Genomic DNA, 16,994 nt, shown 5'->3' on the forward strand with positions numbered 1-16,994 from the left:
AAACTCCAATTTTTCTTATCCAACCACCTGTGCAACCATCAAACATTACTAACTGCTTACTACATGTGGAAACTATGATTCAATCCGAAGCGAAATTCTTGTGTTTTTACCAGTGCAAATGTGCCATAGCCGATCCACGTGCGTAACAGTGCCCCCACTTCAAAAAACATAATCAGCAATCAGAATCACCAATCAGAATCTTTGGGAAATCAGAATACATTAGATATTCTTCCCTTAAGAATAAAATTATTATTTTTTCTTTAGAGAGAAAGAAGAGACATCAAGGGATAATTGCTCACTGGCAGTAACAGCTAACTGTGGTATAGCTAACCGTTTTCACACACATTATCTCATTTCCTTGGTGATCACAGTGTTAGATGCCAGCTCAGCTGAGAGGATGCACGGAAATAATGATTGCCCTCAGCAAGAAGGAGATCAGCTGGAGACCTAAATGCTGGGCAGCTACATTGAAGGCTGGGCCCTACCATCAAAATCGATAAGTCTGTGTGTACATTTTCTAGGACTGCAGTTTCAGACAGAGGCTGTAAACAAAACACGACTTTAAAATTCCTTGTCAGTGTTTTCTTTTGACTTCCAAATCTATTGGGTTTCCCCTTGGTTTACTGATTTCCATTATATACTTACAGCACTGTGAGTGAATTACATGACAGAAAAGTGGAATTCGTAAGATATTTTATCCCATTGCCTTCCAAATCCCTAAAAGGCATGGAGAAGAAATATTTTCAGTGTTTTTGCACAAATCACATGTCTACAGGCACTTTTGTTGATATAACAGTTCTGAACTTTATATTTTACCTCATTCCAATTTTTATGTTTTCTTCCTAATCATTGCAGGGTTAATGATATAATTAATATTATGCTTCTTTTCCCTTTCCAGTTAATGTTCAAACTTAATAAAATTGAGGGAAAGGGCAGCCCAACATTTTGTGAGTGTCCCTCTGTGCTAGATTCCATGCTATTAATTAACATTACATTGCCACCATAATAGGAGTAACCACCATTTATTAGAGTTTTACAGTGTCAGGTACTCTTCTGAGTATATAAAAGCACTCCTGGAAAGTTGGTATTATTCCCTCCTCCCCCTGTTCATTTACATATGAGGAATGTGAGGCTCTTGGGAATTCACTTAATTTCTGGTCACACAGCTGGTAAATGGTAGAACTGACCTTCTAATCCAGGTCTGTCTGTATCTAAAGCCTAGACACTAAAGCATGGCATCATAGACCCTTATAATCTCACATTCCTCTGACATCACACAGATACTTTGGTCTCTATTTTGCTAAAGGAGAAAATCAGGCAAATTTATCTTCCAGATACCGAACACCAGAGTCAGGATATGTATCCGTCTGCATGATGGAAAGCAAATGCTCTTTCTTTTATTTTTATTTATTTATTTATTTTTTTTTGTTTGTTTGTTTTTGGTGCTGAAACCCAGAAATGAAATGACCGGTCTTTCTACCATGCTTCTGAGAGGCTACTGCTGAGTGTCGCGCTGCCCCAGTGTGGCTGGGACAGCCCCCAGCATCACCTGGGAACTCCTCAGAAATGCAGACTCTCAGGCTCCATCCCAGTCCTACTCCAGGACTGAGGTCTTCGTTTTATTTATTTATTTATTTATTTAAAGATTTTACCTATTTATTTGACAGATAGATCACACGTAGGCAGAGAGGCAGGCAGAGAGAGGAAGGGAAGCAGTCTCCCTGCCGAGCAGAGAGCCCCACGTGGGGCTCGATCCCAGGACCCCGGGACCACGACCCGAGCTGAAAGCAGAGGCCTTAACCCACTGAGCCACCCAGGCGCCCTGAGGTCTTCGTTTTAATTCCAGTATAGTTCACAGACAGTATTATATTAGATTCAGGTGTAAGATACAGTGAGTCAACACTTCCATACAACCCTCCGTGCTCATCCCAAGTACCCTCCTTCAGCCCCATCACCTATTTCCTTCATCCCCCGACCCAGTTCCTCTCTCTCTGGTCACCATCAGTTTGTTCTCAATAGTTAAGAGTCAGTTTCTTGGCTTCTCTCTCTCTTTTTCCTTTGCTCATTTGTTTTGTTTCTTAAATTCTACCTATGTGTGAGATCATATGGTATTTTTCTTTCTCTGACTGATTTATTTCACTTAGCATGATACTCCGCCCACATCGTTGCAAAGGGACTGAGGCCTTAACTAGTCCTCGTATTGTCTGAGATGTGTGCCAACACTGGAGAAGCACTGGTGGAATTAGTGCATCCTGCTAGTGATCCCTTATGACAGGACATCCCACCATCAGGGAGCCCCCACCTTGGGAGCACTCGAAAATTACCTCTCCCAGCAGTTCCAAAGAAGAAGACAGAGGCAGCTTTCTTGCTAAGTCTCTTAACTTCTTTTTATTGTTTGCTTCCTATAATCTTCTCTGTATATGACGATAGCTATTTTGCTGATTCTGAACATTTCTCAGGTTAACATTAAAATCACAAATTCTTTTGTCCTTCCCTTTTAAGTTTTATTTTATAGCCATCCAGGTGGTCTTGTAGGAACTTGATATTTTTTTCAGCCTTAAAATACTGTGGTTAAAATAATAAACACTGTACTCTCTTTAAAGTCCAAATATTGTTAAATGGAATGGGAATAAATCTTTTTACATTTTGCAAGTATAACAGTAAGGATTTAAGAGTATAGCCCTACTGATGGCAAGTGAGGGAGGAAAAGCCTGGCCAGGTCAGACTTTTTTCTGTCTCACTGGATTTTTATGGGACTGACCTCTCAGTTCTTTGTCCTCTTGGTTTAAAGGCCCTTTTCCATGTGTGATCAGACAATGCTACGAATGATAAATTTTTACTGGGTGTAAAAATTTCCCCCTAGTATTTGAGGGAGCCTAGAGTGACCACGAGTATGCCAGAACCCTGAGTTTTGACACTGGTTTCTGATCTACTCTTGGTTGTTGATGTCCATTTTGGGGGGCAAGTCTGGACTTCTGATCTTTTTCTGCTACCATCACTCTTCCCTGTTTGCTTCTCATTGTGCAGATGTGCTTATGTGTTTTCTTTCTTAACAAGTTTCATTCTCATGTTGTTCAGACTTTTATTTCCCTTTCAGCAGTGGCACATTTACATGAGACCTCTATTGCCTTAAGAGTTTTTTGATAACAAGTATATAAATAATAAATAAGTAAGTAAATCAATCAATAAATGTATGTATGTATGTATGTCAATAAATAAACACAAGGGCACCTAGTAGTTGTAACAAGTAATTCTAAGTCTAGCTCAGAAAGAATCAAAAGCTGAGGTACTGGGGCACCTGGGTGGCTCAGTGGGTTAAAGCCTCTGCCTTCGGCTCAGGTCATGATCTCAGGGTTCTGGGATCGAGCCCCGCAACGGGCTCTCTGCTCAGCAGGGAGCCTGCTTCCTCCTCTCCCTCTGCATGCTTCTCTGTCTACTTGTGATCGCTGTCAAATAAATAAATAAAATCTTTAAAAAAAAAAAAGCTGAGGTACTAGTTTTATCCTCGTACGATTATTGAATCCCTGATTTGACCATGAGAAGTGTTCTGGGGGACAGTACAATCAGCATTTCACAGGGCAAGAGATCACAACACCGCCTGTCTCTGGAAACTGTGAAGATGAAGGTGGCAGGGAATGGGGAGTAGAGGTAGTGAAACCATGAAGTAAACTAACTAAATGTGTTTTTTTTGTTATTTTTTTTAAGATTTTATTTATTTATTTGAGAGAGAGACAGTGAGAGAGAGCATGAGCGAGGAGAAGGTCAGAGAGAGAAGCGGACTCCCCATGGAGCTGGGAGCCTGATGCGGGACTCGATCCCGGGACTCCAGGATCATGACCTGAACCGAAGGCCATCGTCCAACCAACTGAGCCACTCAGGCCACCTCAGTTTACATGTTTTAAACAGGTATTTGTTCAAAGCTAACAAGGGGTGGAAATGGTTTAGTACATTCATTTCACAAAGATCTGTTGAGCAGTTATTGTGTGCTGGTCATTGTACAGATGCTGGGATATAAATCCCAAGGTGGGTTTCTGCCCTCATAGAATTTACAGAATGGTGGGGAACAGACATGTAAGCCAATGGTTCTATGATAGCGATAGCAAGATAAGTATGCCGTATAGGGACCAACTGGCATGGTGGACGTCTGCCCATAGTGTAAAAGAGGCAGAGGGGCAGGCAATGAAATTGGCTGGCATGTCAGGGATGGCCTCCTGGAGGGGATGTTTAAGCTGACCTTTGAAGGTGATGTTGGAGTTAACTAAAGAATAAAGGAGCAAGACTTTCAGAATTGAAGGGATAATATGTGCTCGGGGAATTGATTGTAGCACTTTGGTGCATCTGGAAGGCACATGAGGGGGAGGAGGAGGATGGTAGACTACATGGAGGAAGGGACAGAAAATGGGGGGCCTTGGGTGCTCAAGTGTTAAGTCTGAATTTGACTTGTACACCCACTGGAATTTTCAAAAGATATTTAAACCAAGAAATAACGTAATTGGTTTTGGGTTTTGGGAAGAAGATCCCCAATGGCCTTTTTATGTGATCATGAATTAACTTCAGGTCTAGTTTCCTTAATCTGGATGAAAGACAAATTAGCTCCGAAATGCATACTCACATCCAGTTGAGCTGAGGCATTTGGGCACACATCTGTTTGGGAAGGGCTTCTAAGTAGTTATTAACCATAGACCTTTACACAAAGAAGATGTTAATTAGAAGCAAGAAGATATGCCACTTTAAGAAGAGCATTTTTATTATTTCCACCATTTGGAAAGTTGCATGCTAAAATCAACACACCCCAGATAAAGAATAAACACATAACTACCTCTTCAAAATGGTGTCTGGAAATGTGTGGAAAAGGAAGCAGATGTCAGAGAAGCTATGAATATAAAAGTATGATATATAACCTGGGAATAAACATTGGACAGTTTAATTTTATGAGATGAAAACAAAGTATATATTGAGTAATAATTTTGAAGTTCATGGTAATTTTCCTTGTAAACTTTTAATTTGCAATCATTTCTAGCATCCTACATTTAGAATTTTTTCTTAAGGGAAACATCAATCACTTATAGTATTAAAAGGCCACATCGCAAACTGCATTAAATCTAAGAAGTGACAGCAGGGGGCACTGGGGGAAAGAAGACAACTCATCAGCATGTTAAGCTGCACGATTAATTTATGATATTGTGGTTCCTTCTGGCAAATGGAAAAATAATGATGCTATATGATCAACTATAAAGGAATATAATAATCCCCTGCTGATAAATCATTCCAGTGTATTAATAAACAGTGAGAATGTAATTATGAGAATAGCTCTTTTGGTGGGACAAAGATTTTGGAATTTTTAGTGACTCTTGCTGGGCAAAGGCACATTTCCCTCTGTTAAAAATGTAGTCAGAGCTGAATTCCCAGGAGATTCTGATAGATTTAAATGTAGTAAGCAGATAAAAATGAATACTACCTTTGGTTAACCACTGCAGGCCAAACATGCTTTAGGATTAAAGGAAATTAAAGGAGATCAAAAAGCAATCAACCAGTAAGCTTAAATGGTCATGGTCAGCTTTCCTGACCATGAGCCACGGTCAGGGAACTGCAACAGTAACTGTGGCTAGACACACAGGAAAGGTTTTGACTAATAAAAATGTTAGCAGGCTTGAGTTTTTTAAAGCTCTTTTTGAAAGCTAGTGTTAGATGTCATTGCAATTTATAGACAGATGTATTGAAGGGTAAATGAACACTTACAAGAAAAACAAGGACTTTAATCCAGTAAACAACTTCTGTGAAATTCTGGTTATTGGATTGTCATCTAGAATTCTGAGAAAACATATCACAAACATTTCCAACGTTAGAGACATTTATGAAATAAAACCAGGAAACAAGAAGAGGCGCATGACAATCCTGTCTCCCCCAACACCTGCTCTCCTCCTACCTGCCCGTCCATACTTGGTCCTTATTCTCTTCCTTGAAAGCTCCTCCTTCACCCTGGGTCTTTCCTCATTCCCACTACCCTCCATCCCAGTTATTACAAGCTCTGTCCTGACTGTTTTCTCTGCTTGCATCCACCTCCCACTGGACTTTAAGACCCGAGTCACACCCTTCACCTTTGGATACTTAGGTCCAGCACAAGCTGAATTGTTAATCAGCTGACTACAGACTCAGTGAAAGCTTTGACCTACTGATTGACTGAATGAAGAGTGAGTGAGAAAAAAAAAATTCTTAGGAAATCACAAATGGTTCTTTGGTTTCATGGGGTTTAAATGACACATTTAATAAGGTCTATACAAACAAACTCATTAGGAGCTCTGAGGGTGAACGAGCGGAAATATTCATATATTCAAATCACCAATCTTTTTTTTTTTTTTTAAAGATTTTATTTATTTATTTGACAGACAGAAATCACAAGTAGGCAGAGAGACAGGCAGAGAGAGAGGAGGAAACAGGCTCTCCACGGAGCAGAGAGCCCGATGTGGGGCTCGATCCCAGGACCCTGAGATCATGACCTGAGCAGAAGGCAGAGGCCTTAAACCACTGAGCCACCCAGGCGCCCCCAAATCACCATTTCTAACCATATATGGTATTTTCCTAGAAAGAAATAGACTAAAGGGAAATATGCCTTCTTTTCTCTTGTGCCTTTGAAGCCAGGTACCCTTTCCTCTTACTCTCAGGGTTCCTTGAGGGTAAAATTTGGAGAAGGGAGTGACATTGGGCACCTTCTATATGCCAGGAGCTCTCCATGTGGCCATTTATATATGCTCTGTGATTTAATCCTCAAAACATTGCTTTTAGAAAGGAACTGTGATTATAGTTTACAGATGAGAAAAAAACAGCCAGCCTCTGAAGATTAAGAAAGTTGCCTGGAACATTAAGCCTAGGACTTGTTGAAGGACTAGGACTAGTTGAAGTTCTGGCTTTTCTACTAGGCCAGACCAACCTACAGAAAATGGGCAAACTGACACATAGAGCCTTCTAACTGCCTCATGTTTATTTTTCTGAGGAAAACACAAACATCTGATGTGGGACTCCTCAGTACAGAGCTGGTGGCTAGCCTGGGAAGTAATGAAACACCACAACTTACCGTATTTTCAGACCTTTCTATGAATGTTCTGGAAATCAAAAAACTCCTTAACTTGGACCTTAACCATATGAGTTGCTTGGGTAAAATGCTCCAGATTATGTGACAGAAAAATGAGTATAATAAACAAGATCCATAAACAGATGGAAACTATAAGCATTGATGTATATCATCAAGACTGCTCTTTTGTTGGGGAAGGAAAAGCTGGAATACTTACAGCCAAGTTAGCTGATGCAAGTCTTTGAATACGCCGGGTCTGAGAGTTGTAATGCAGTTGTGGCTGAGATACCTATAAATAGCACGAGCAAGTCAATTAAGCAAACTCAGTACTCCATTTTAGTCATATATAATTAGAATAGGAGCTGCTGCTGATGATTATGGAGTATGGACATCTGTTTCTGAAAGCACCCAACTGGATAAGAAGAGGGGGAGAAATCAAGGAACAACTGGGAGATACAGATAACAAGCCTAATGTGTGCGACCCTGGGGCCAGGACCAGCAAAATGGCCAAAAGTAATGGGTGGAATATTGTATTTTGTTAAGAGTATAAGAGTAGGTTATTTTTGCTTTTGTCCTTTTTGGTTCCATTCTTAGTAGACTAGTATTTTAAGAAAACATACAGGTAAGTTAGCGAGGGTTAGAAAAAATAAAATGCTAAAACATTGTGGAAATGACCCAAACTTGAGAAGACAAGGTTAAGGAGAGCTTTTATAGCTGGTAGAACTAGGAATCTTTTAATAATTCTTTTAGCATAATAATTAATCTAAGTCCTTCGTGATAACAGTTCCTCCCACTTCGCTATAGATAAGTCAAGTCTTCAAAAATGACCATTCTACCTTTATAACCTTCACTTAACATTGTGCTCATAATTATAAAGAAGTTACTTACAATATTTGCAGGTTATGTAATCCAAAAAATGCTTTCCTGGATATGTGTGTAATACAATTATGCTGAAGAAATCTGGTGGGAATAAGATAGAAGAGTCATGTGATTATGGTTTAGGCTTTTTATCAAGTTGTTGAATGTGGTCCGCACTTTCTTCATCTAAAAACAGTTTGTGAAACTGGCTTATAAAGTCCCAAGTCCTACTTTTATGTTGGGCAGTAGAGGCGTTGCCCATGAGAGATGGCTGTGAACTAGCTAATTCTTCTTTCCCGCTAGCACCCATGCAGTGAGATTTCTGCCATCTCTGGTTTGCACTGCTGAGCTCATGTGTGATGAGTTTGAGGGTCGAAGTGGTTTTGTTTTGCAGTTTTCTTATTCTGACTAAAGAGAGATACGCCCCATGTGAGACCAGCCAGTCTCACTGTTGAGCTTTATTTTTTCAGGGCAGGGTTCTAACTTTAATTCCCCATTTCTCTTCATTTTATTCCCATGGGAAAAGGAGAGGGCAAGCCTTATTCTTTTCTATTTTGAGATGCAGAATGAGAAGCACAAAGGGAATTAGGTGCTCAAGGTCAGGAATGGCATGAGTAGTTGAACCCGAGCTAATACATCTACTTCAGCTCACCAGGTCATGATTTACTTAACCCCTGAAGCAATTTTGCAATATAATATTCAATAATAGCACGGTTGGAAGTATCTAAGCAAATAATTTCCATTTCCTGTGCTCATTATACAATGGGAGGTTAACCTTGCATTCATATTTTCTAAAGGTATTTAGGAGCAGGAAATGTCCAGTAATAATAGTAACTAATGACTACATCATCTTTTGAATGGCTTCCCTATCTCTTATTTTTATTTTATTTGATTCTTTAATATTATACAACATTTTCTTGATTGTTAGGGTACTTCACTGCAAAACTATTCATAGAACATGTTCTCCTTCAGCATCTGACTGTACTCTGAATTTTGTTATAATGTAACTATTCATTCTCTAGCTAAGCTTCCCAGCCGTTGAGTCATGAAGGCATTATAGGTGTATCAGGATGCTGAAGCTCTCAGACGTTCAGGTAAAGCAGAGATGCTGTTCCCAGTTATCAGCTAATGCATCTATTACCCTAAGCGTTAAATATTGTCATTTTCTCTATGTACCACCAAGTGGAAAATGTTGGTACTACAGAGCACAGGCATTACATCCATAGATACACAAAATATCAATTTCAATCCCACAAAGTAAACTTGAAACCCATAGAGACCTCATACCCTTCCAACCCTTCTCCCCCTCCACCATGTCTATGAAGAGATGCTTCCCATTGCAATGTAAGTTGTGCTTTTGGTTTTCAAGTTCTGCTATGAATAGAATGAATCCATATAGATCAATATCTGTTTTAGCATTTCAGAGCTCTTGAGTGATGTAATGAAAATTAATATAATGAATTGTGTTAAAATAGTAAAGGAGACTAGAAAAAGAATATAATGTTATAATACAGGTATATTGAAGTTTCTCATGAAGATAAGATTTACCACCTAACTAATACGATTTATATTTTATTCAAGATAATGAATTTTACCTACATGCTCTCAATCTTGAAGAGATGGGCAGTCATAAATTGTGAATTTGACTTTGTGCTTTCCATCTGCATGACTCACTGGACATGTACAGCCTCTCTGCCTTCCCTGACATGAGTTAAGATTCCAACTCCTTAAATAACGAAGAGCCTCTAGTCTTCTGGTTTGGCTTCAGCTTGCTGGCTCCCCACAGATAACCAGAGTTCCAAGTCCCCTGTCTCAGACTTAGGCTAGTGAATTTTAACATGATCCTGTGCTATCCCCTTTTCTCTTTGCAGAACAGAAGCTTAGTGAGTATGAAGGAAAATTTGGAAACATGACAATTTGGCAAGTGGTGTCCTCTTTTTATTCAGAGCTGAGATATGAGCCCATTTAATATACTTTACATTGAATGGCTTTTCTAAGAATAACTTACTGGTTCATGAATTCCTGCTGTTTCAGCTGTCAGGACTTTTCAAGCAGAAACGCCAGGAATTTATGTACCTGAAACTAAAGCAAATAAATGCTTTAATGACATGCATGTTTATAGGCTATTTTTTAATGCAACATTTTGTATTCATGAACCAGGCAGACTCCTTGAGCTACATTTTGTTGCCAATGATTGCCTTGACCTAGAACCATGTCTAAGTAGGAATTTCTAATTTATATAAGGTTTATGTTACAATAGGGAGGAGAACTGCTATTGGTTTCCACGGTAGTGGTGATAGAGTATTACATCAATGTTATAAATTATATTTTATTTCTCTGAAAGATCATCTTAAATGTCCTCCCCCCAACATTAGAAAGTCTTGATATTTTAAAAGGTTATTAAAACGAGTAATCTGATCAACAGTAAAAGCATTCAGATAAGTTGAACAACATTTAGTCATCTGGCAATTAAAATTTCATTTTGATTTCTAAGTTTATTTTTTTGGGATGCCAAACTGACCTCAATCCACTGAATATTTAGAGCTTTCTAGACCACAGACTCACTCAAAGTAAGATTCAGTGATCTCTTAGGATATATCCCAGTGCATAGAATGATGAGCGTGATGTTGGCTGTGGGCAAGATCACAGAACAGGCTATTTCGGACACTGCCTGTGAATGCCTCAGAGAGAGAGAGTAAACAGGGGACTACATGAGAATCAGGGCATGTTGGGCCAACTTGATTTTTTTTCTTTGAAAAACTGATCAGTCCTAAATTCAAACAACTATGTGCCTGACCTTGCTTATAGGTCTACTAGGCATTGATCAAATGGCTTTATGATGGTTTTATGGACAAGATAAAGAACAATATACATTATTTGAAGGATGATGATGGAGGAGTCAGGAAAAAGTATTCGGCACTGTCCTCTTCAATGTTTTATGCATGATTTGGGAAAGGTGGTTCATCTAATTTTGAGATGACAGAATGCTAGAAAGAACAGCGAATACATTGAGTTTTCCAAAAAGTTCTTCACAGTCTGATAAGAAAAGCTGACTCTAACAACATGAAACTGAATAGAGATAAATTTATGGACCTACCACTAGCTCTCAAATGCCGAGTGTACAAATGCAGGATGGAGTAGCCATCCCTGAGCGGAAACAAATGTGGCATGGGACTGGGAATTTTAGAGGCGTGATTGGTAGGAGTTAAGGGAATGAAGCAGCCACCAAAAAGCAAATGTAAGCTTAGGGCATATAGAGTTTAGGAAGGAAGTGTTGCTAGCTTTCTCCTTCCCTGCTCTGGTTATGTCACAGTGAAAATATTGCATTTATTCTAGATACTACATGTAAGGCAAATGTAGGTGAACATATACAGATTAGTGTGACCAGAATGATGATTAGATATGAAACCAGGTCCTTTTGGGGGAGAATTCTGCTTGAAGAGACTTGTGGGTGTGCAGCTTGAAATACCAACAGTTACACGGATGGTTGATTGGGTGTATTCTGATCAGTTTCATGGCATAAGTCTAAGAAAGATGGGAAGCTTTGCCAGTAGTAGAGTTTTGTGACAGGACAAAATTTATTAACACTCCTTAATATTTCTTTTCCTTGGCTTGCCCTCATTCCCTTCCTGGATTATTTTTCTCCATGGCCCTAATCAGTATGTAATACACTAAGTATCTTTAATTTTATTATTTATTCTCCTCCCTTGTACCTTAAGCTCCATGAAGAGAGGGCTTTTTTTGTAGGTGCCTGGTACCTCTCGGGTATCAAGAAATATTCATGGAAAGAATGAATGAACATGTGGTCTCTTCAGCATTTACCCTCCTGTTGAATGCCACCAAGGGTTCTGGGGGTTGTCCATTCTCCGGACGCCTTCTTTTGGGCATGGTTTGGGCTTTGTGACACCGGTTATTTGGGTTATTGTAATGCAGAATGGGGAAGGAGAAGACGAGAGTAAGACTGGAGGGAAGGGTGTGTCTAAGGCGAGGGGCTGGAGAAGGAGGAGAAAAGGGCCTGGGTGAACTCATGAGCTACTTTGCGATATTTGGGTAATGTTTATGAAGAGCTTGAGTTATTTTCAAATCAAAGTTTGGTTAATGGATGTTTTCATCAACAGTAACAATATTCTGAGACAGGACCATGCAACTAAGCTTCCAAAGGATCACAGTCAGAGGTCTGGGTTTGAGGCCATACTCCAATAATTGTCAGCTGGCTGCCTTTAAGCAAACAACCCTTCTTCTCCAGAGTAGGTATCCTCATTCCTAAAAGGATCTCATGATGTCTGCCTCGATCTCACAGATTTTGGGGATCAAAGTCCAAGTGGGAGTTCCAAATGCCGACTTCTTTGTAAACTTTAAAAAGTGTTATATAAATAAAAAGAATTGTGTCGTACTTTGCCTATACTAGATAGTTAGTGAATATTTACTGATGATGGTCTCCTGATCTCTTTTCTCTCAGTCTCCAGGAGAATCAACCTGCCTAGAAAGCATCAAATAGCAGCTTGCATTGAGAGAGCCTCTGCTGGGTGATGATGTGGCCCCTAGGCTTTCTCATACAAAGTAGAAGTCAATATTTACTTGGAGAATTTTCCAGCTGATCTGGGCAATTAAGGTTAATCCCTATGTTATTTCACTGGGAAAAACTGGGGCCTTAATTATCAAAAGGAGTGATTCCATATTCTTCCCTTAAGTGGGCTAGCTTATACTATGGTAAATAAGTATTGACATAGATCAGTGGTCCACAAAAGGACTTGGTCTGAGTAGCTGAAATTTAACTGTCTTTTGCTTGATTCTCTGGTGATGGCTCTGCCTTCCCAGAAGTCAATTTGTCCCCACTAAGAGGGCAAACATAGAGAAGAGAGTTCTGCATGGGGTAGGACAGTATGGATTAGTAGAACACTCAATCTGTTGCTAGAATGATTTTTTTCCATCTCTAGTTTCTGGTTATTATAAAATAAACACTGCATCAGGCATCAGAAGATAGGGGCTCTAATTCTGGCTCTTCCACTTCCTAGTTGTAGATCCTAGTTAAATCATTTAACCATTGCAGACCTTAGTTGCCTCCTGAATAACAAGATTTAATTAAAAATTCATAAACTTTCTATGACTCTAGATCATAGAATTGAAAAAGGTACCCTACAGCATGAGCCTTTCCCCCCTTCCTTCCTGCTATTGTATTTTTCCTCCCTTGAGCATTATCCTGGCAGTTGCAAACATAATATTGATTCATAGAATGAACATGTGATTCTAAGGAATTCCAGTAAGATTAGCAGCAGTATAGTGAGGATTTCCTCTCTGGAGGTATCTGGAAACCCAGAGAATGTGCACAGCCACTCCATGGTGATGATGTCAACATGACCACATGCTCCAGGATGGTATTTATAGAGATGTGAAATGATATTTACAAAGGCTGTAATCAAATGCAGGCATGATTATCTCTGTTCATATAAGATTCTACCTCACTTATGGACTTCCTTCAGTGACTTCTTTTCCTATATGAGAAAATCTGTACCTAAATTCATGAACAGGGGCGCATGGGTGGCTCAGTGGGTTAAGCCTCTGCCTTTGGCTCAGGTCAGGATCCTAGGTTCCTGGGATCGAGCCCCACATTGGGCTCTCTGCTCAGCAGGGAGCCCGTTTTCCTTCTCCTCTCTCTGCCTGCCTCTCTGCCTACTTGTGATCTCTGTCAGATAAATAAATAAAATCTTTAAACAAACAAAAAATTTCATGAACAGCATAGAATTGTTGATGGCATTTTTAACCAAATACGTCTGTCCAGTGTCATCCAAAGATCAGATTATTTTTATTCTTTTTAACATATTTCACATTTCTAGAAACTTTTTACGCTGAAGGATAAAACAATATGATTGTACTGCCAAGGGACCTTACAACATTACCTTGTTATTTTTTTTTTAAGATTTTATTTATTTATTTGACAAACAGATCACAAGTAGGCAGAGAGGCAGGCAGAGGGGGCGGGGAAGCAGGCTCCCCACTGAACAGAGAGCCCTATGTGGGGCTCGATCCCAGGACCCTGAGATCATGACCTGAGCCCAAGGCAGTGGCTTAACCCACTGAGCCACCCAGGTGTCCCTACCTTGTTAATTTTTAAATCTAGTGTAACAATCATCTTGGCAAGTATAGAAACTTGATCTCTTCATTATCCCAGACTGACTGGGCTCAGAGGAACTGACATACAGTAAGCAAATTCATGAGCATTTGAATATTCTCAATTTCTTTATTTAAATAGGAGGTATCCAATTTCACCAATAGAAATGTTCTTATACCCTATCCAAGATAACTGCCCAAATACTTCAGTATGAATAATTTGAGAAGTTAATGCACTCATCATAACGTCGCTTGGTGAGCAAGGAATCAAAGCAAAGGTAATCTCCATCAAAAGATAGTTCATGCTAGTTATGGTGGAAATTAACAATCCAACCCTGTCCTCCAGAATAGACTTCTCTAGGGAGCATGTCTCCCAGATCCTGGTTTTCTTTCTTGGAAGATAGCATCTTGATACTTTGTTTCTCTCTGACTACGATTTCTTCATTGCTGACTGTGCTGTATTTATTAACATTTTCTTTTCTCAGATATGCTAATATCACTGATTTCCCTAAGATTGTGTTTTGTTCATATTATCCTAGGAGATAGTCTATATTCTTTCATTATGTGTTCTAAATGATCTGAACATTCTGGTCTATACTAACATTCCTCTTTAAATTAAAAAGTGCATCAAGTGCCTCTGAATCTACAATGTCATTTTCCAAATGATCTTGGAAATTCATATGGAACTATGTGTTTTCTTATGGAGATGCCTGATCTCAACTCCAATTTAATTTTCTAAAAATAGTTTAAATAAAATCAATTCAGCTACTTTATATTATGAAATGGAAAGATAATATGCTAGTTTTCAAAGCTTAATTTACTAATATTAATTACATTTGGAAAAATAAATTACCTGATAAAGCTTATCAAGTTTATATTTAATTTAAAAAATAAAAGGCAGGGGTTCCTGGATGGCTCAGTGGGTTAGAGCCTCTGCTTTCAGCTCAGGTCATGATCCTCGGGTCCTGGGATCGAGCCCCGCATCGGGCTCTCTGCTTGGCAGGGAGCCTGCTTCCCTCTCTCTCTGTCTGCCTCTCTGCCTACTTGTGATCTCTGTCTTTCAAATAAATAAAAATAAAATCTTTAAAAAATAAAAATAAAAAGATAAAAGGCATCTTAAATAAAACATCATAAAGATTTCTTCATAAAAGCACTATTAATAGCTACTTACATCTGTTTAAGTTCTGTGTATTTGATGAAAACTTTATCTGGAAGACTGTGAATTTTGTTTTTCTTAAGAGACCTAAAATAACAGTTAAAGCAGACTTCATTACGAGTTTAATGGCGAACCAAAGTTATCCCTAGAAAGTGCATGCTTGAAAACAGGATATTTAATGATACTCCATGCTACTTAACACACATCTGAAAATGACTGTAGTAACTGAAAACTTCCTCACATGAGAATGAGAAGTCCATAAAACAAAATTAAAGCAGTTTGCAAACATTTGACAAGTCTGGCCAGTTAGTATCATAGACTGGAATGTCTATTGTGATTTAACATCTTTACTCTCTGGGTAATTTAACAAAATACAACAAGCAAAACCACCACCACCACCAACAACAACAAAAACAACAGATAATCCTAACCAAATCATACTTGCTCAAATTATAACATGACTGTAATTTCTGAGACTCTCAGAACATTTTTGCAAAGTACAGGAAAACTTGGACAGTTATCACTATTTAAAATAAGAGAAAATAAGCTAGTGGTTTTCTTTTTTATTTCCATCTTTAGTTGTACAGTATTGGCATTTTGGCAAAAACAAGAGATCAGAAAGTAACTGAAATGAACACTCCAGACCACAGACATTTGTGAGCTAAATGATATCCAGGCAATCTAACACTCTTTAAAACCTGTTTTCTCTGGAGAAGAAGCGTGAGGAATTCTCTGACGGCTGGTGGTTTAAAGGGAGCTTCTATTATTTTGCTAGTATACAAGTAACATAAAACAGAACAAGGGGAGGTTAGATTAGACTACATGGTTTTCATATGACTTTATAGGCAAATATCAGCACGTTGTGAATTCTACTCACAGTAATGTCGTATTGTTGGAAATCCTTGGCACAGACTTTAAGCCGACATTTACACATTCCAATTCAGTTCCTTTGCAGTCACAGGGTTGTGGATACTGATTTAGAACTAGGGGGCAAAAGAGTAGTATTTCACTGGGGAAAAAAATACTTTTCTTTAATTATGACCTTATCTCTAATACATGACATTGTTCTCTCTTCACTGAATGTATAACATTTACACCTTCAGGGCACTAATATGGGTCCATAATAAAAGCAAGTAAGAATTCTCACCTAGTCAAATACAGGCTAATGTGATGTTTCATCTCAGTTCTAGCTTCCAGTGGTCATTTCAGAGGCACTTAGCAAGTGATTAGAAAGAAACCACAGAAAGGTTTAAATGGCAAAAAAGTGTATAGTGAAGCAAGATTAAGTTCTCCTCCATGAAAAACATTACTATGATGGAGTAAATCTGTAATGGGTATAATTGTGTCAGTTTAATTGAATTGCATGACACAAAGAGGTTGCTCAACAAATGCTTGTTGAGGGGCGCCTGGGTGGCTCAGTGGGTTAAGCCTCTACCTTCGGCTCAGGTCATGATCCCAGGGGCCTGGGATCGAGTCCCGCATAGGGCTCTCTGCTCAGCAGGGAGCCTGCTTCTCCTCATCTGTCTCTCTGCCTATTTGTGATCTCTCTCTCTGTCAAATAAATAAATAAAATCTTAAAAAAAAAACAAATGCTTGTTGATTAAAATTAAATTCCATTCTTTTTCCCCTTTCAAACTTCTGGAGCTGGTAAAAAAGAGATGCAGTTTCTGCGAGACCCTCCATTGTGCCTTATTAAAATCGACCAAGTTAGATCCCCTCTTACTGTGGTTCTTTGTTTTTCATTCCTATAAAGATATAGTGGAAGACAAAAATTGTAGAGAAGCTATAAGGCTGAGAGAACCA

General features: G+C 39.0%; 1 protein-coding gene across 1 annotated transcript in view; it reads right to left on the reverse strand.

Moving 5' to 3' along the window:
• The window catches only part of RXFP2 (relaxin family peptide receptor 2), a gene marked incomplete at its 5' end in the record, with an annotated part of 57,609 nt that overhangs the window by 19,140 nt on the left and 21,475 nt on the right, over nt 1-16,994 (reverse strand). The window contains 7 exons of the mRNA XM_059143994.1: nt 646-717; nt 4,613-4,684; nt 5,740-5,811; nt 7,287-7,358; nt 7,958-8,029; nt 15,207-15,278; nt 16,069-16,174. Coding sequence (XP_058999977.1) covers nt 646-717; nt 4,613-4,684; nt 5,740-5,811; nt 7,287-7,358; nt 7,958-8,029; nt 15,207-15,278; nt 16,069-16,174 — 538 coding nt within the window. The remainder of the gene's footprint in view (nt 1-645; nt 718-4,612; nt 4,685-5,739; nt 5,812-7,286; nt 7,359-7,957; nt 8,030-15,206; nt 15,279-16,068; nt 16,175-16,994) is intronic.

Source organism: Mustela lutreola, chromosome 13, assembly GCF_030435805.1.
Source record: "Mustela lutreola isolate mMusLut2 chromosome 13, mMusLut2.pri, whole genome shotgun sequence".
Lineage (NCBI taxonomy): Eukaryota > Metazoa > Chordata > Mammalia > Carnivora > Mustelidae > Mustela > Mustela lutreola.